Source organism: Schistocerca cancellata, chromosome 3 (genome assembly GCF_023864275.1).
Source record: "Schistocerca cancellata isolate TAMUIC-IGC-003103 chromosome 3, iqSchCanc2.1, whole genome shotgun sequence".
Taxonomy (NCBI): Eukaryota; Metazoa; Arthropoda; class Insecta; order Orthoptera; family Acrididae; genus Schistocerca; species Schistocerca cancellata.
This window is the reverse complement of record NC_064628.1, coordinates 270,524,315-270,545,492: the sequence shown is the minus strand read 5'-3', so window position 1 is coordinate 270,545,492 and position 21,178 is coordinate 270,524,315. Positions and strand designations below refer to the sequence as shown.

At 44.5% G+C, this 21,178-nt stretch overlaps 1 protein-coding gene across 1 annotated transcript in view; it reads left to right on the top strand.

Moving 5' to 3' along the window:
* Positions 1-21,178, top strand: part of LOC126176253 (uncharacterized) — a 125,643-nt gene that overhangs the window by 77,609 nt on the left and 26,856 nt on the right. The window contains exon 2 of the mRNA XM_049923399.1: positions 2,254-2,411. Within this exon, the coding sequence (XP_049779356.1) occupies positions 2,254-2,411 (158 nt within the window). The remainder of the gene's footprint in view (positions 1-2,253; positions 2,412-21,178) is intronic.

Genomic DNA, 21,178 nt, shown 5'->3' with positions numbered 1-21,178 from the left:
AAACGTATAAGTACGTGGTATCACGCAACATACCGCCAGTGCGGACGGTATATGCTTTGTGATAACCTACCCGTGTTAAAATGGAGCGTTTACCAATTGCGGAAAACGTCGATATCGTGTTGATGTATGGCTATTGTGATCAAAGTGCCCAACACGCGTGTGCTATGTATGCTGCTCGGCATCCTGGACGACATTATTCAAGTGTCCGGACCGTTCGCCGGATAGTTACGTTATTTAAGGAAACAGGAAATGTTCAGCCACATGTGAAACATCAACCACGACCTGCAACAAATGATGATGGCCAAGTAGGTATTTTAGCTGCTGTCGCGGCTAATCCGCACATCAGCAGTAGACAAATTGCGCGAGAATCAGGAATCTCAAAAACGTCGGTGTTGAGAATGTTACATCAACATCGATTGCACCCATACCATATTTCTATGTACCAGGAATTGCATGGTGAGGACTTTGAACGTCGTGTACAGTTCTGCCACTGGGCACAAGAGAAATCACGGGACAATGACAGGTTTTTTGCACGCGTTCTATTTAGCGACGAAGCGTCATTCACCAACAGCGGTAAAGTAAAGCGGCATAATATGCACTATTGGGCAACGGAAAATCCATGATGGCTGCGACAAGTGGAACATCAGCGACCTTGGCGGGTTAATGTATGGTGCGGCATTATGGGAGGAAGGATAATTGGCCCCCATTTTAATCGATGGCAGTCTAAATGGTGCAATGTATACTGATTTACTACGTAATGGTTCAAATGGCTCTGAGCACTATGGGACTCAACTGCTGTGGTCATAAGTCCCCTAGAACTTAGAACTACTTAAACCTAACTAACCTAAGGACAGCACACAACACCCAGCCATCACGAGGCAGAGAAAATCCCTGACCCCGCCGGGAATCGAACCCGGGAACCCGGGCGTGGGAAGCGAGAACGCTACCGCACGACCACGAGATGCGGGCCACTACGTAATGTTCTACCGATGTTACTACAAGATGTTTCACTGCATGAGAGAATGGCGATGTACTTCCAACATGATGGGTGTCTGGCACATAGCTCGCTTGCGGTTGAAGCGGTACTGAATAGCATATTTCATGACAGGTGGATTGGTCGTCGAAGCACCATACCATGGCCCGCACGTTCACCAGATCTGACGTCCCCGAATTTCTTTCTGTGGGGAAAATTGAAGGATATTTGCCATCGTGATCCACCGACAACGCCTGACAACGTGCGTCAGCGCATTGTCAGTGCATGTGCTAACATCACGGAAGGCGAACTACTCGCTTTTGAGAGGAATGTCATTACACGTATTGCCAAATGCATTGAGGTTGACGGACATCATTTTGAACATTTATTGCATTAATGTGTTATTTACAGGTAATCACGCTGTAACAGCATGCTTTCTCAGAAATGATAAGTTCACAAAGGTACATGTATCACATTGGAACAACCGAAATAAAATGTTCAAACGTACCTACGTTCTGTTCAAATGGCTCTGAGCACTATGGAACTTAACATGTATGGTCATCAGTTCCCTAGAACTTAGAACTACTTAAACCTAACTAACCTAAGGACATCACACAACACCCAGTCATCACGAGGCAGAGAAAATCCCTGACCCCGCCGGGAATCGAACCCGGGAACCCGGGCGTGGGAAGCGAGAACGCTACCGCACGACCATGAGGTGCGGACCCCTACGTTCTGTATTCTAATTTTAAAAACCTACCTGTTACCAACTGTTCGTCTAAAATTGTGAGCCATATGTTTGTGACTATTACAGCGTCATCTATGACTGAGCGAAAAAAGTGGTCCAACTAAAACATTTCTTTACGTACTACACGAATATGTAATAAAAAATGGGCGTTCCTATTTAAAAAAAAACGCAGTTGATATCCGTTTGACCTATGGCAGCGCCATCTAGCGGGGGAACCATAGTGCCATCTCGTTTTCCCCTTCAAGCTACATAAGTTTCGTTCTTTGCAGTTTTTTCGTTTGACGCTTATTTCATGAGATATTTGGCCCGGTCACGATCAATGGACCACCCTGTGTATACAGTCATGTATTTTCTCATACGGCCCCCTTAACAAATCACCTACAGATTTAAGCTCGTCTCCTTCCTAGAATACTGTATACGAACAATTAATAAAATTTGGTTTTTTTTATCCTTTCTGATGTCTCAGTTTTAATGGCCAGCATTATAAGTTCGGTAGTAACGCTGCTTGTCTGTGTGTGTGTGTGGTGTGCAGCAGAGGGCCGGTGGGCGCAGCTGAGCCCGCGCGGGGAGTGCCCGCCGTGCCTGCAGGAGCACACGGCCGTGGCGCACCGCGACTCGCTCTACGTCTTCGGCGGCGAGCTGGGCTTCTCAGGGGGCACCGAGACGCCACTCTGGGTCTACCACGTCAAGGTGAGTCTGTAACACCCCGCCTGCTTCCCGGCATTGCGAAATTGCAAGCTAACAATGACCGTGAATTATGAATTTTGACCCGTGTCGGGATAAGGCATCCGAATCCGAAGTAAATAATGATTATTCCGCGGGAAACAGGAGACGTTATAACTTGATCGTTATTGAATGAGTAAATTTCATTCAATAACGATCGTTAAATGAAATAATGGAATTAATTTGGAAATATATTTTGCCAGCGGAAATTTTGCCGAAAGAAATGATTAAGCAGTTAAAAAATCGGTCGCCAGCACAACTGATGAGCGACAGTACTGTTAAGTACGTGAATAATGGTATCAAAAATAAAGTTTACCTGTTTGTAGCGCAGCAGGTGGAACGGAACTTTTACGTAAGTGCTGTGTCAGGCTCAGTAGTCATATAAAATAATGTCATAACAATCTAACTACACTTAAACATTAATGGTTAACTTTCAATAAGTATTTTGATAATTATTTTGTTCGTAATTCGTGCAATGCTGACAACACGGATAATTATCTATCGAGATTTTGTATAATGGACTGTCATTCTGTCTTTAAAATTACATACTTTGCACAGTTTAATCTACTGGTAATGAAATATATTGCCAATAATTGATTAACTATGTTTTGAATGATAATAATTCATTAATTGGGCGATAGTCAGGTGGAATAAGCTTTATAGTTTCATGAATATCCTTCAACTAACTTCAGCTGAATATGCATTGAAATAAATCTTAATAGTCAAATTTATTACTTCAGTCTATTATTAAGTTACTACGGTTAGCGTAAGCTTATAAAGTGCAACAATTAACTACGATAACCAATCGTTCAAAACCGTCTGAAATTTACTCTTCACCGTCCATGCAAATAATTTGATAATTAACATATTTTCTCTTGATAATGGCGTGACACACTCGGTTCATAATGTAAGGACCGGAAGGAACCTACTTGGTGATATTGTCGGGTGGAATGTAACTGCAACGCTTCGATTATAAAGTGCTTGTTATTAATTGTTCAACTTAAGAGAAAAGCACAGTCACTAGCAAGCCTTCTAAATTTTATCCTACGAAAATAACGTAGATCTTACTTCCCTCGTTGTCGGTGGATCGACGGAAGTCCACGACGGCGACACAATGTGGCAGCGGGCTTTTACTGCTGCGACTTGGGCCCACAGTGCGCTTCACATTTAAGCCCTCGTTTCTTCAGCACTATGCCCATTAATCCATAACAACTTGCCCGGCCATGCTTCCAGATATGCCGACCATTACTTTCCCGTCGTACTTAGATCCACACACTAGCCTTAGATGTAACACAGCTAGGAATAGCAGCACTAGACTGTACGTCTTACTCCGAGCACGGCGTCGCTGCTACTGCTGCCCAGCGGCACGACAAAACAATCTCTCTGACTTCAACGTTAACTAAATATGCCCTGACTTTCCAGTGTTAAATATTACATAATTTAAACATAGTATTTACAATATATATTTATACTAGACAATACATCGTATACAAACAGTTTCATGTGTTACGTAAGCGAAAAAATTCATAGCAAGGACTGCGTTGTAGTGTCACAAGTCTGCCGGACGCACGGGAGCCAGGCCTGCGTCGCTTACAAACTGCTTTCTAAAACAGCACAAAACTTTCTTCGGTCGTCGTTGGCGTAGCTTCTCTAGTACGAGGACCCTGTTCGTACACAATCCCGTTTTCCAACCTCACCTCCGTTCAATGCGACTGCCTGTATGCCCGCATGGTACCACTCTACGGATCGTCAGTAACGTACTAATCATCCACGTACTTCTTCCTGTGGGCGCAGCCTTCATTGGACCAAACGAGTGGAAGTCGCAAGGTACGAGATCTGGGCTGTAGGGCTGATGAGGAAGAACAGTGAAGTTTTGTGAGCCCCACACGGGCGCGCAGACTTGAGTGAGTTCTTGCATTGTCACGGAGAATGTGAAGTTTGTTTGCATTCTTGCGGCGACGAGCACATTGCAGAAGTCGCACATGTGTGCGACTGGCCGGCACGTAGGAACTCGGAGAGGCTTGCGCGAACTTGTTGCAATGATGAGAGACGCCTCTGAGCCGTGTGCGGCTCGCGTTCATGCCGTTCATAGCTTGGCATCTTGTAATAGCGATAGTGGCGTCTCGTTTTCTTAGTGTGTTCACTGGCACCACTACGTTTGCTCGCCTTGTCCGCCCGTTAGTGGCAGCAGCAGCGCTTATCGAGCGCTGTGGTACCATCTTTGGAGTGGCCTCTAGTATTTCCGAGTCGCCATGTGTCGAGCGAGTTGAGTTGAGACGGGGCAGTAGTGAGGTCTGGACAGCCAGTTCTCGCCCGACCGCTGGCGACAGACATGCACTGTCCGACGGAAGGATGTGGTCGCGAGAGTGGACGACCACGTCAAGGACCGGATTCGGCGAGTAGTTGAATGGACCGTGATATTCGAATAGTGCAACTTTCACATGTGTTTATGTGTCCGCCCGTCGAAGTGTCCTCATGGCAATAAGATGGCAGTCGACGATTTATACGGGGATCTTTCCCGTGCCTGACTTGAGTGGGGACGACCGTTGGTTGGTCGTTCGGTCGGTAGTCGCAGCGGACGACGTGCATTTTGTGCCGACTTATAATTCGTCCGTGTTGTTTTACCATGGAGGTAAGAATAAGGGGAGATGGCGCTACGTATCCCGACCGTACTACGTTTTGAAGCCATGGGGGCGTGGCTCGCTGCCATGACACTCTGACCAAAACATTGCCAGAGCGCTATAGCGCTGCGTGTATTAGAGTCGCTAATTGCACCATATACGCATGTAACGTCATCAGATTGGTTGTTTCAAAGTTTTTGTTTAACATAAAATCTCGTAAAGGCGAAATTCCGCGTTTCTTCTGAATAAAAATAGTTTTTAATGTAATATTACGAATAGCTAGCCTTCAATGTAAACGATACAATTTTGTTAATTCAGTAATAAACGTGTATCACAAACTAAACAACAGAAACTGAAAACTAAGTTAGCTATACCCTCCCTCCAAAGCCCCATAAATACATCTTGTTTGTGGTACCTACTGGGACATTTATTTCAGTTACGTTACACTACTGGGAAACACTGTTCATTACCACCAATATTTACCGAAATACGGTACATACACTCCTGGAAATGGAAAAAAGAACACATTGACACCGGTGTGTCAGACCCACCATACATGCTCCGGACACTGCGAGAGGGCTGTACAAGCAATGATCACACGCACGGCACAGCGGACACACCAGGAACCGCGGTGTTGGCCGTCGAATGGCGCTAGCTGCGCAGCATTTGTGCACCGCCGCCGTCAGTGTCAGCCAGTTTGCCGTGGCATACCGAGCTCCATCGCAGTCTTTAACACTGGTAGCATGCCGCGACAGCGTGGACGTGAACCGTATGTGCAGTTGACGGACTTTGAGCGAGGGCGTATAGTGGGCATGCGGGAGGCCGGGTGGACGTACCGCCGAATTGCTCAACACGTGGGGCGTGAGGTCTCCACAGTACATCGATGTTGTCGCCAGTGGTCGGCGGAAGGTGCACGTGCCCGTCGACCTGGGACCGGACCGCAGCGACGCACGGTTGCACGCCAAGACCGTAGGATCCTACGCAGTGCCGTAGGGGACCGCACCGCCACTTCCCAGCAAATTAGGGACACTGTTGCTCCTGGGGTATCGGCGAGGACCATTCGCAACCGTCTCCATGAAGCTGGGCTACGGTCCCGCACACCGTTAGGCCGTCTTCCGCTCACGCCCCAACAACGTGCAGCCCGCCTCCAGTGGTGTCGCGACAGGCGTGAATGGAGGGACGAATGGAGACGTGTCGTCTTCAGCGATGAGAGTCGCTTCTGCCTTGGTGCCAATGATGGTCGTATGCGTGTTTGGCGCCGTGCAGGTGAGCGCCACAATCAGGACTGCATACGACCGAGGCACACAGGGCCAACACCCGGCAATCATGGTGTGGGGAGCGATCTCCTACACTGGCCGTACACCACTGGTGATCGTCGAGGGGACACTGAATAGTGCACGGTACATCCAAACCGTCATCGAACCCATCGTTCTACTATTCCTAGACCGGCAAGGGAACTTGCTGTTCCAACAGGACAATGCACGTCCGCATGTATCCCGTGCCACCCAACGTGCTCTAGAAGGTGTAAGTCAACTACCCTGGCCAGCAAGATCTCCGGATCTGTCCCCCATTGAGCATGTTTGGGACTGGATGAAGCGTCGTCTCACGCGGTCTGCACGTCCAGCACGAACGCTGGTCCAACTGAGGCGCCAGGTGGAAATGGCATGGCAAACCGTTCCACAGGACTACATCCAGCATCTCTACGATCGTCTCCATGGGAGAATAGCAGCCTGCATTGCTGCGAAAGGTGGATATACACTGTACTAGTGCCGACATTGTGCATGCTCTGTTGCCTGTGTCTATGTGCCTGTGGTTCTGTCAGTGTGATCATGTGATGTATCTGACCCCAGGAATGTGTCAATAAAGTTTCCCCTTCCTGAGACAATGAATTCACGGTGTTCTTATTTCAATTTCCAGGAGTGTAGAATGGCAAATCTACACAGTGTCCTGTTTAGGCCTATACTTTACGCCAGTTAATGTAGTGTTAGCTTTTAATTTGGTACATGATGAAGACAAAGTGAGTTACTCAACACTTCGATTATCGACGATACGTACGTATTATACTGAAACGTGAACTTGAAAACCAAGAATTTAATTCTTTGAATTAACATACCTTTTGCAAATGTTTTGGGTGTGTAGGGAAAACTGATGGTACAGCATTTTCTCGGAGCCTTACTGTTGAAAGGGAAGTTCGGTCTATGTTCTCTTCTCGGAAATGCTGAGAACATATAGTGCTCCATTTAGACGCACGCCAATTCTTCCTCCTCACGGAATTCTCCCACAGAGCTTTCCGACTTTCATTTTTAGGAAATCTAAAATCATACAGGAGAAAAACGCGCTGTAGTACAAGTACCGATGTAGCACACGTTCATTCACAATGAAGTTGTAAAATCACACTTAACGAGACAACTTACACATGAAATGTTATTCCCTTCGATTTCGCATCACAATCAGAACGATTCGTACATCCGAACACCACACAAGTCACCATAACAGCGCAAAATCCTTCCAAAAGCAAGCGACAAGCCTATGCACACAAGCTTACAGCAGCAATGTTTTGGTCGGATTGAGATGGCTACCCTCGGCTTCACATAGCTTCACAGCTGTGACGTCACGGCTTCTCCCTCTATTCTTACCTCCATGTGTTTCACAGTGACTGGTTTCAGTATGGTGAGTTGTTGGTGGAATTGTTTTCCCGGATCCGTTTGTATCTTGTGCTTTGGAATGAGCAGTTATTTTAAAGCTGTCTGCGTACTGGATTTGGCGAGGAGTGGCGAGCGGACATCAGTTCGGCTCTGACGGAGCAGCGAGGAGGTCCGCAGCGTGAGGGCAGGCTGGGACCGCTGGCCGCGTGCAGGCACTGTCGTGGATTGGTTAGTCGGTCGGTCGGCGCTAAGTTACCCCTAGTGAGAGTTGCCACCCTGTTACGTGACTACAACTCTTGGCTGCCTGTCTCACCGCTTACACAGCTGTAGTCACCTTCCTCAGGTCGATCCAAGGAGCACTGTCTGTGGATCACTCTGTCTTATTTGGACAAGATGCCATGATTGTTTAAAATTTACCCTAATATTTTAACATGTTGCCTTCCCCACTTGTAATTCCGGCCTTCAACCGTTAATTGTTTGTAACATTTCTTGTGGCCTTCAGCCGACAAATAATTTTCAATCCTGTTTTAGTGAGGCCTTCAGCCGTCGCTATAGCTTGTTACAAGTTATTAAGGTTATTAGAAAGGGTTTTAGTATTTTTAAAATGTAATCGTCCACCTTATTGGTAATTCAGGCATTCAGCCGTTGTGTATTTTTGAAATTGCTTCTGGCCTTCAGCCGACGAATAATTTTGAACCTTCTTAATCAGGCCTTCAGCCAGTGTAACATTGCTTGTGGCCTTCAGCCGACAATAACTTGCAATTCTGCTAATAAGGCTTACAGCCGCCAGTGTAATAAAATCTTTTAAAAATGATTGTTGAGAGTTTTTTTTAAATAAAGTGTATGCGTTTTCTGTGGAACCAACGGTAACTGATTAAGCCCCGTCCACACCTTTCCTGCTTACCTTAAGTCCCACGTCTCAGTCGCACTCAACAATTCTACATGCTTCAGTTCACTGTCTGGTCTCTGTAATCATTCTCCAAGCGCCTACGAACACAAGCGATCCTCTGATTTTCTGCCAAAAGTAAGTTAATGAGAGCTCTTTGCTTGGAACGAGCCTCCGTTACAGACGCCATTTTGAAGGCTACGTTTAGGATCCCTACCTATCGAAAGCGGAAGACCTCAACTTCTGCAGAAAGACGTCTTATATCTACACAAAAAAGTGAATTTTTGATCGTTACACTTCCAACCAAATCAGTGAATGTGACATGTAGGAAACTTTTTTGGAACACAATACTTACATTATTTAACCCTAGATTACTAATTCCTCATAAAATTACGATTATAGTTGGTACATCTCCGCGGATCCCGCCATTCTGGGCACATGAGTGACACATGCTCTTGATTACCTTTGTGGCAAACATTGTTGTTAACAATGCCTGTACTATTTATTGCCTGTCCCCAGCAGTTTGCTGACACTGAATGTTTAGAAATGGTGTCTCTGTTTTCCAATAGTAGGCATATTTGCTTTATTGCTTAAAATTTATCTTAGTGTGGCATCTTAGGTGAAATATCAAGAATCAAGGTTAGAAGAGTAGTACTTTATATCACAAGGCCTCTCAGTGCTAAGCTCGCCTTTTGCTACTGAAGTTAGCACAATATGGATGGAGCTGAGTTTGATTTTGACACTAATATGTTGGGTGACTTGCTTGGGGAATGTCTCCTGAGTAGCAGCAACAAAACCTGCAACTATCTCATTCTGTCTAAGCAAATGAAGAATATACTCCTTTTTCGAGTAGAATACGGTACTCTCTGAGTCATAATAATTATACTGTAATAACTTGTTCTAGTACATAATATAAATTATGACTTCTTTTCCAATAACGTTCTGAGCAGTAAAATTGTTATTGCGGCGGGCGTTTGAAAAGTCCGTGCAAAGTACGAGAGATGGCACCACCGGCGCGTATCGAGGTCATGTTTAATTAGTAACATCTTTGGAAAGAACGAACACCAAGTTTCAGCGATTGGTCTATTTCTTTGTGTTTGGAATTCTTGTGAATCAAGGAAGTCGAGTGATTGCCAAAAAATGGACGAAAAAGAACATTACTTTATGAAAGGCAAAACGCCTCACGAGACTAAAGAAATGGAAATGAGCGTTTGGCGTCATTGGCGGGGAGGCCTCTTGCGGGGCAGGTCCGGCCGCCTTGGTGCAGGTCTTATTACGTCCGACGCCACATTGGGCGACCTGCGCGCCGGATGGGGATGAAATTATGATGAAGACGGCACAACACCCAGTCCCTGAGCGGAGAAAATCCCCGACCCAGCCGGCAATCGAACCCGGGCCCTTAGGACGGCAATCCGACATGCTGACCACTCACCTACAGGGGCGGACAGAGACTAAAGAGAAGATTGATAAACAATACTTTGACTCTGCACCTTCGATTAGAACAGTTTATAAGTGGTTTCAAAATTTTCGGAGTGGCCATATAGGCACAAGTGATGCTGAACGTTCTGGACGCCCTGTGGAGCTTACGACTCCAGAAATCATTGATAAAATCCATGATATGGTGGTGGATGACAGAAGAGTTAAGGTGCGTGAGATTGCTAGTGCTGTGGGCATCTCGAATGAATGGGTACATAATATTTTGCATAAACATTTGGACATGAGAAAGCTATCCGCAAGATGGGATCCGCGATTGCTCACGCTTGACCAAAAACGAAATCGTGTGAAGCGTTGCAAGGATGGTTTGCAGCTGTCCAGGAAGAATCTGAAGGACTTTAAGCGTCGTTTCGTCACTGTGGATGAAACATGGATACATTACTATATTCCTGAGACCAAACAACAATCTAAACAATGGGTTACCAAGGGAGAATCTGCACCAAAAAAGGCGAAGACCATTCCTTCCGCCTGAAAGGTTATGGAGACTGTCTTTTGAGATTCGCAAGGGATAATCCTCATCGACTATCTGGAATAGGGTAAAGCTATTACCGGTGAATATTATTCATCGTTACTGGACTGTTTGAAAACCGAGCTGCAAGAAAAACATCGGCGACTGGACCGCAAGAAAGTCATTTTCCATCACGACAATGCGCCAGCACACACCTCAGCAGTTTTGGTCGCAAAATTAATGGAAATAGGATTCCAACTCGTTTCACATCCCCCCTGTTCTCCAGACTTGGCTCCCTCGGACTACTATTTGTTCCCCAATTTGAAGAAACGGCTGGCGGGACAAAGATTTTATTCAAACGAGGAGGTGATTGCAGCAACTAATAGCTATTTCGCAGGCTTGGACAATTCCTATTATTGAGAAGGCATCAATAAATTAGAACAGCGTTGAACGAAGTTTATAAGTCTAAAAGGAGACTATGTCGAAAAATTAAAAGGTTTACCCTAAACACGTAAGCAGTTTTTATTTTTGCACGGACTTTTCAAATGCCCCTCGTATAGGGCATAGAACAAAATATTTTGTACTTACTGGAGATATAATAACTGTAAGTATCTAGTGCATATCCTACAAATTAAGACTTCCTTTGAATAAAATTTGGAGTAGTATAATTTACGATGGTTTGGTAGCAATGTTAACAGTTTCCCCCTTTTAGTGTTCATGGTTAACTTACTAAATAAGCCAGGGCCGACCACGGCGTGCCGAACTTTACGCGTGCAGCGTGTGCTGACCAAGCCCCGTCCTGTCACTCGGCTTTACTCGGTCCTTGTCGGAAGTACTCGGAACAGCGCGACGTTCCGTTTAGCTTTGCAGTGCGGCATGTTTGGGTTGGCAAAACTCTTGAGTTCGGCAGAATCCAGTGAAAGACTCTGCAGGAGAGACGCTCAGTAGCTCGATACCGGCTTTTCTTAAAGTTTCGAGAACATACCTTCACCGAAGAGTCAAGCAGTATATTGCTCCCTCCTACGTATATCTCGCGAAGAGACCATGAGGATAAAATCAGAGGGATTAGAGCCCACACAGAAGCATACAGACAACCCTTCTTTCCACGAACAATACGAGACTGGAATAGAAGGGATAAACGATAGAGGTACTCAAGATACCCTCCGCCATACACCGTCAGGTGGTTTGCGGAGTATGGATGTAGATGTAGATGTAGAATCGTCGTATTATCGCTGTTAGTTCGTGGTGCGAGGGACATTCACAGGTCCAGTGGCTGTTTGCACAAAAAGAGGCAGTCTAGTAACCTATCGTTACAATCCTTTAAAATGAATGGGAATGACATAGGAGAGGGGTGAAATTTCTCAGTTCGCATAAGGGACGGGTACTGCATACTGTATTTGGTATGAAAAGACATTACAGTACCATGCAGAAAGAATTTGAGGATTTAGATGACAATGAAAGAGCCAAAAATTACACCGATCGACAGTCGGGATTCATGTTCTGCACATCAAGAAGTACTTTGTGCTACATTTGCTGGTATGGAGCACGTGCAGAAATTGGTGGTACTAACAGCAAAATATTCTGCACAGTTTGTAGTGGAACGAAGAGTAGGGAGACTTCATGTATTACTGCAAAGTACATTGGTTACGTCCAGGAACATGCCTGAAACGATTTTTCGATCTAAAACTAGCTATTTTTGAGTTCATGAAGTAAAAAGGAGTGCAGGAACGAAATTTAGAACATCCGGAATGGATAAAAGACTTCGCATTGTTAGTGGGCTTGCCTGCACACTGCCCAAAATAGCACGTTGGAAGGTAACTTTTCTCTGATTTTACGGGGGTGCATTTAAAAGGAAAATCGTGTTGGGCAAAGGACACGTTCTGACAAAAACAGTTCAGTTCCCTAACCTTACTGGCGTTAAAGAAAACACAGGGTTTGAAGAAATCGTTGTGGCCTTGAAAGAATTACAAGTTGGTTGGTTGGTTGTTTGGGGAAGGAGACCAGACAGCGTGGTCATCGGTCTCATCGGATTAGGGAAGGATGGGGAAGGAAGTCGGCCGTGCCGTTTTAGAGGAACCATCCCAGCATTTGCTTGGAGTGATTTAGGGAAATCACGGAAAACCTAAATCAGGATGGCCGGACGCGGGATTGAACCGTCGTCCTCCCGAATGCGAGTCCAGTGTCTAACCACTGCGCCACCTCTCTCGGTGAATTACAAGTATAGTTTTATAAAGATTTTGAGGGCATTGTAGTCTTGCATCTGTTTTCAATCTGTTTTAGAGACCGTTTGCCATTTCAGTTGAACTATCCCCTGTGCACAAGCGGATATAACCGACTGACCTGCAAGGTAATTCCAGTTTTAATGACAAATATTTTTACATCAAAACTGTCCAGTACGTCTACATCGCTTTCCTCAGGTAGTCTCCATAGTGAGGTTACAAAAGTGCTACAATATTGCGATCAACATATTTGTGTGAACGACCTTTTTTCTGTTATGAAACTCAATAAGTCTCGATTACGTGCAAACTGACTGCGAAACTCGGGGAAATTTTGTGTATCTGTCCGTATGTCGACGGTTCGTATCAAATAAAAATTATGTCTTCGGCACATCAAAAGTAATTAAATAACACTGAAAATTTGTTTTATTATGCGAGCGGTTCTAGGCGCTAGTCTGGAACCGCGCGACCGCTATGGTCGCAGGTTCGAATCCTGCCTCGGGCATGGGTGTGTCTGATGTCCTTAGGTTAGTTAGGTTTAAGTAGTTCTAAGTTCTAGGGGACTGATGACCTGAGAAGTTAAGTCCCATAGTGCTTAGAGCCATTTGAATCATTTTTTAAAATTAAAAACAAACATAAATCTCACGGCTGGTTCTGTCGCTGGTAGGGGCGTTAGTGTCGTTCTGTCAAGCACACTGACAAGTGAATGGTCCAGTCCGACATACCGAAACATACCCTAAAAGTTTTCACACAGGAAGAATACACCGAAAGAAATGCGATGTCAAAATTTTAGTTGCTAAAGTGCACTGCAAGTATTTTTTTATGTTACAGTTACTCAATTTTGTCGCACGAAGAACCGCTTTTAACAGCAATTTGAGTAGCCCTTCATGCCTAGCGCGCGATTTGGCGTATAAGCAGACGCAGAGAATATAGCGCAAAGTCCAAAGTGTAACCACGCAAATTTTAAGCACTTAAACCGAATCAAAAACTTCTCAGGTCATTACTTTTTTGAATAACCTGCAGTCCATAAACTGTTGCAGATGTAATTATTACACAAGTGACTGGCAGAGGAGAGAAAATCGGGGTAGTGTATGATGTTACAGGCGACTTTAATTTTGTGCTATGAAATATTTTAAAACAATTCCTGTAGCACAGTTCTTATGATAATTTTTCAATACAGTATGTTTTACTAGCAATGAAACGTTTCCTTGGTTATTCGCTGTAGTCATCACTTTTGTAAACCCTCCTGTCCAGTTTTGTAAAGGCCTCGTCGATACTATTGCGGAGCTCGAGACGCTACTGTTGTTATGGTAGGTGAGGTCGTGAAAGTAACAGGATAGGCGAACGAAGGTTCTACCAACACTCCAACAAATTAATAACAAAGTCACACAAATGAGTTAAAATATTTACTTATCTTTGTGGCTAGTTGAATACTGAAGTCTGTAACACTGCTTGTAGTATAACACAAAAAAGACCCTCAACGGCTAAGTGCAAATAATCGTAGGTAAACTTCACAGTACATAGCAAATGCAATTTACAACAACTGTCTGTACATTTCTAGAAGTTCACTAAACGATATTCCATGTCTAAGTCAGTCCTGGACGATGATCTATAACCAACTGGGCGAGAGCTGCTCTACTATCTTCCGAGTAGGCTTCTCTCTGTTGTCGTCCGGCCATTGGCGGATTGTACTCGGCCGGCAGTTGGCCGAGGCGAAGTCGATATCTTCATCCTCAGCGCCGCCCGTGGCGCTGGTGTCTCTATAGCACTGGCACCAGCTTACATCTTTGCACCTGTGGTGCTTTTGCCCTGGCTGTGTCTTGTTCGGACCACACAGCAATCACAAAAATGTGAAGTGTAGTACTGGATTATTGAGAGGCTGAACCACAGAATTAGTTACGGGTGGAATCCTAATTATATTAACAGAATTTTGGTCGTCTTCCTAAACACGGATGTTCTGACCAGGCCAACAGCCCAACAAAAACAGTAAATTTTTCTGCAATTTGTTCAAACCAAATGGCTCTAAGCACTATGGGACTTAACAAGTGGTTCAAATGGCTCTGAGCACTATGGGACTTAACTGCTGTGGTCATCACTCTCCTAGAACTTAGAACTACTTAAACCTAACTAACCTAAGCACATCACACACACCCATGCCCGAGGCAGGATTCGAACCTGCGACCGTAGCGGTCGCGCGGTTCCAGACTGTAGCGCCTAGAACCGCTCGGCCTCCTCGGCCGACGGGACTTAACATCTGAGGTCATCAGTCCCCTAGACTTAGAACTACTTAAACCGAACTAACCTAAGGACAACACACACATTCAAGCCCGGGGCAGGATTCGAACCTGCGACCGTAGCAGCAGTACATTTCTCGACTGAAGTCCCTAGAACCGCTTGGTCACAGCGGCCGGCTCTGCAATTGGTAAGACCTTTTTGTTGTAAAATTGGACATTATTCTCTCCCATCTTTTTCTGATTTTGCTGCGTCGAATACTAGGTTTTTACAATTCGACAGTCAATTTTTAAATTTTTGGTCGTAAAGTTCCTTGAAATTCCTGAAGACAAATGTAAAGCTGCCGAAACAATAATCCACAGACATTATCACTGGCATTGTTGTACACGAATGTGTCATAGTATTCATCGACTGCACAAGTGCCAGTCTTTTTTTCGCTCGAAATGATAAAGTGCGGTTCTTGCTCGAAACTTGATTGATTGGCTTTATACACAGCATTTTAAGGGGTAACAAGAAGCTTTATCTTCACCTCAGCAACAAATTTCTCTGTAGTATTACCTTTTAATGACAGCACATCTACACGTTTTATTGAAGTAAATTTCGTAATTTTACCACTCCCTTTTCCGTATAATTTCGTGACTGTTTAAACAAGCCGAAGAAGCCTGGAAGTCAGTCATACGCAATTCAGATGGTCCAGTCTCGGAGATCTCCCTAGGTAACGGAGCACTGACTCTCACGAGAAGTTCTAAATCTTTGGAATAATTTTTCTCTCACACTTTTACGAGTTTCATTTTGATGCGAATTTCGTACTTCATGTAAGTCTTTCTTCCATTTATACAATTCACGTTCGGATGTTACGAAACGAAACCCGCTTTGTTTTCTTCCTCGTTCGTTTAATCAAAAAATTTACAGCCTTTTCTTTGTCACCGGAGGCTATTACTGAACTTCTTTTCTTTGCACTAGGAAGGTACTGTATTTAATTAGAACTACAATCATCATCTGAGCCACAGTTCACAGAATTGCCAGAGTCATTTCCTGTTCTGCAATGTTTCCACATTTTCTAAAGAAATATCGACATCATTTGAATGAGTGTCCAAGAAATTAGTTAGCAAACAACACATAATGAGGTCTTCAGCAGAAGTAGGTGATTCCGACTGCGTACCATGTTCTTCGTGTTCTGACCAGGCCAAAAAATTGAAAACATTAACTGGATTCCACAGTACTGTGAAACTCTGGAACCTGCAGCAAGACAGATGCTATTGGCAAGCACATACGAAGAAAATACAAAGCCTGTTAATTCAGTTTTATATCCTTTGTCAACTCTTAGCGATAACGCAGAAGCAGCTGCTAATTATTATAGATATTAAATGAGTTGCTAATTGAGCTAATAGTAACTGTGAACGACTTAGTCAACGAAGCTATCAAAGGAAAATGAAATCGCTTTACAAATTACAATCGCGTTGTGCTGTTTTATCTGCTTACCGATGTTGCGTCAGTCACAGATGTGTCCCGTCAGTGTTGGGCATGTGCTGTCTGTTACAACTGTGGTAGGGATGTACAACTCTCCTGGCGAATCTGGCAATTTCTGGCTTTTTTTTAATGCTTGCTGCGCGCCTTAGCAGCTAAACGTTTCACAGTGAATTTCTTTCGGTTCAATCACCCTGTGTGAAAAATTTCACGTGTCGATATGTCGGACTGGACCATTCCCTTGAATGTTGTGAATGTGGTAGAATGCGCTGAGGTGACAAAAGTCATGGAATACCTCATAATATCGTGTCGGACCTCCTTCTGCCTGGTGCAGAGCAGCGTGGCGTGGCGTGGACTCAAGAACTCGTTGGAAGAAATATTGAGCCATAGCCGTCCGTAACTGCGAAAGTGTTGCCGGTGCAGGATTTTGCGCGCTAACTGACCTCTAGATTATGTCCCGTAAATGTTTGATGGGGTTCATGTTGGGCGATCTGGGTGGCCGAATCATTCGCTCAAATTATCCAGAAGGTTCTTCAAGCCAACCGCGAACAACTGTGGCACGATGACGCGACGCATTTTCATCCATGAAAATTCCATCGTCATTTGGGAACCCCCAAGAAAATGATGAGCTGCAACAAACGAACGCATCAGTTTCACATAAGACAGTTTCTTTGTGCTCTGTCAAAACATATGTTTTTAACGTTTTTGAAGTTGCGTTTCGTGTTGGAAGTTTGGACTCTTGAATTCCTTTGTTGTAACATAGTTCACACCCGTTTATTGGCTGTTTTCATTCCTGTGAGACGCCTATGTGTTATCTCGCCTGCTCACACTATTCATCACATTTAGAAGCGACGGTATTCTTACCACATGACTCATATTCTATATCCAAAGAATAGTATGACAACTGCCAAGATTAAAGAAAGAGAACAAACATTTCAGTACCGAACGGACAGAATATATATAGAGGGTGAGTCAAATGAAAACAAATTTGCAATAACAAATCGAAATTTCGCCCCATTATCCTGTAAATTGGTAAGAGTGCTATAAACAGCGTGCAGAATGGCCTGTAGATGCCTGCATAGTGCAATGCACATATACCATCGCAGTATCAGTATGAAGATGGCCGCCCCACTTGCAACTTGCACCAGGGAAGAACAGCGCCGGCCAGAGTGGCCGCGTGGTTAAAGGCGCTACAGTCTGGAACCGCGCGACCGCTACGGTCGCAGGTTCGACTCCTGCCTCGGGCATGGATGTGTGTGATGTCCTTAGGTTAGTTAGGTTTAAGTAGTTCTAAGTTCTAGGGGACTTATGACCACAGCAGTTGAGTCCCATAGTGCTCAGAGCCATTTGAACCATTTGAAGAACAGCGTTCTGTTATTCGGTTTTTGCGTAGTGAAGATGTGAAACGTATTGAAATCCATCGACGAATGAAGGTTCAGTACGGTGACTCATGTTTGTCATAGCAGCAAGTCTACGAATGGAGTAGGAAGTTCGCAAATTGTGTGACTTCAGTGGAAGATGCTCCTCGTCCAGGTCAGGCACAACGAGTTGTGACTCTACAGAACATTGCAGCAGTTGAAGCCATAGTGAAGGAAAACTGCCGACTGACACTGAATTACATTGTAGCATGTTTATGCAGGTTGCTGTCAGCAGGTGTCCTTTTGCAACATGACAATGCAAGGGCCCACACTGCCCGTACAACAGTTACAACAATCACAGACCTGCATTTTGAGTGTCTTCCTCATCCAGCATACCCACCAGACCTTGCCCCAAGTGATTTCCATATGTCTGGACCATTCAAAGACGCAATGGGAGGAAAGAAGTTCCGTTCTGATGAAGAGGTACGCCACGCGGTGCACGACTGGTTGCGCGGACTACCAAAAGAATTTTTTTCTAAAGCAATTTATGCACTTTGTAAGCGCTGGAGGACTTGCATTGAGCATGGGGGAGATTATGTTGAAAAGTGTTATATAGCTTTGGACCACTTCTGCACAATAAATAATATTTTAAAAAATACTTAAAGTTTTCATTTGACTGACCCTCGTAGATGGCACGAGAGAGTTTTGAACACGGCTCGCCCGGTTGGTAGTCCAACACCATGACCACTTACCCATGACGCCGTTGCTGTTTTGGGCTGCCCTTTATTGCACTTCTTGTTCTTAGACTGTTCGCTGTTTCTATTTTGCATTTTTTTTACAGTTCAGTATACCTTCTGCCTGTTTTCATCTTACCACTAAAACTGAAGGGGGTATAATGGGGAGTTTCCCTCGTTATCAGAGGCACTCGCGTCGGTCGTCTGTTGCCATAGCCCAATAACGCCAGATTTCGCCGCACTGTGCTAACGGATACGTTCGTTCATCCAGATCACCGGAAGGATTTCCAGAGTCCATGTAAATGACGCAGTATCAGAAACATTCACCCCAGAGGCAGGCGTCAAACAAGGAGCTATACTATCTCCGCTACTGTACGCGCTGTACACGCATGAAGTACCGACCCCAAGAGACGCCAACGAAAAATTGGCGCTATATGCGGACAATACCGCCTACTGGTGCACAGGCCTCCGGACAGACATCATACAACGAAAAGCCACAAGATACTTGACCAAACTCGAAGACTGGATGACAAAATGGAGGATAAGACCAAACCCCACAAAAACACAAACAGTGCTATTCCAGCACCGAAACCTGACTCGAAAACGACAACAAAAACGTACCGACATCACCCTCACACTCTGAAACCAACCCCTACAACTCGCAGACTCCGCAAGAAACCTCGGGGTATTCCTTCACAAACACCTAAACTATAAGACTCATCTTCAGCACTTACTAAACAAAACAAGACAAAACCTCATCAGACAAGTCCAAGGCCGACTGTATGGATGTTTCACTAGGACAGCCAAACACACGTACAAAACATACATCAGACCTATTTACGAATACGCCTCAGCGCCACTAGGTGGTTTACCCAAGACCGTAGCGAAAAAACTATACGCAACAGCGCAACGACTATTGCGCAGCATCGCAAAACCACCACCTCGCACCCCAAACAACGAATTATACGAGATCACAGACATGACACCGCTCCAGAGAAGACTCGTCAAACTCAGAGCAAGATATGGATCCCATATCCTCCACAAAAGACCAGACATGAAAGACATACTGACAAACAAACCACCAACGACACGACATCCAAAATTCAAATACATATACCCAGCGCGTACAGTAGCTCAAAACACCTCCAGAATATTTCCCGACCTAGCACCAACAATGACACAACTGACTCATCTTGAAACAACCCCACCACACATAGACGAAAGACCGTAGCAAAAGCCAATGACATGAAGTATATCGCACCAAAATCCACATCCAAAACACCGCAACGGCTCCATACCACACAAAACACACAAGTGTCATACAGAAAAACACAACATCAACACACATAAAACACAACAAAAGAGAACAAGAACAGTCATAGACTAAGGTAAATATTGTAGTACCCAACTCCGAGTACTGTAGTAACAGGAAAGGAGAACCTGTAACCTAGAAGTAAGTAAAGACACAAAAATACGAACACCACAGCAAACACGACACCACAACACATAACACTCCTGCACAAGCAAGCAGAACAAAAAGGAAAAAAAAACACGTACCACTCTCATAGTACTAAAACTATGATAAAAATCGCTACCACTCTAATCCCTATTATAAGCACCCTAAACAATGTAAACCATTACTTAATGGTAAACATCTTATTTATTTATATTTATATTTCTATTATTTTAATTTATAATGTTACCAAACACTTATTTATACAGGGTGTTACAAAAAGGTACGGCCAAACTTTCAGGAAACATTCCTCACACACAAAGCATCTGCCAACTCCGCATTTGTAAACATTGCACTGGCTGCAAAACCACGTACGTGATGAACACTAACCTGTTGATGCTACGTACTGATGTGCTTGATGCTAGTACTGTAGAGCAATGAGTCGCATGTCAACACAAGCACCCAAGTCAACATTACCTTCCTTCAATTGGGCCAACTGGCGGTGAATCGAGGAAGTACAGTACATACTGACGAAACCAAAATGAGCTCCAACATGGAAACTAAGCGTTTCTGGACACATGTCCACATAACATCTTTCCTTTATTTGTGTGTGAGGAATGTTTCCTGAAAGTTTGGCCGTACCTTTTTGTAACACCCTGTATGTTAATGAACCTAAAAAAAATATTATGTATAGCATGTATTCAAAATTAAGGTTATGTAAAATAAATAAAATAAAGATGTAAACCTCTGGCTGAAGAAGGGCATGAGGTAAGCCTTAAAACAGCCCGCCTTCCCCCCCCCCCCCTCCTCCTCAGGAGGAGGAGTGAAACGCACAAAAAAAAAATACGTTCGTCGTACGTCCCACACAGATTTCTGTGCTTGTCTATCAGCACTGACAACTCTATGTAAACACCGCTGCTCTCGGTCGTTTCGCGAAGGCCGTTGGCCACTGCGTTGTCCCTTGTGAGGGGTAACGCCTGAAATTTGGTATTCTCGGCACACTCTTGAGCTGTGGATCGGGGAATGTTGAATTCACTAACGATTTCCGAAATGGAATGTCCTATTAGCTCCAACTACCATTCCGCGTTCAAAGTCTGCTAATTCACGTCATAAACGTTTTCACTTGAATTACTTGAGTACAAATGACAGCTCCGCTAATGCACTGTCCTTTCATGCCTTG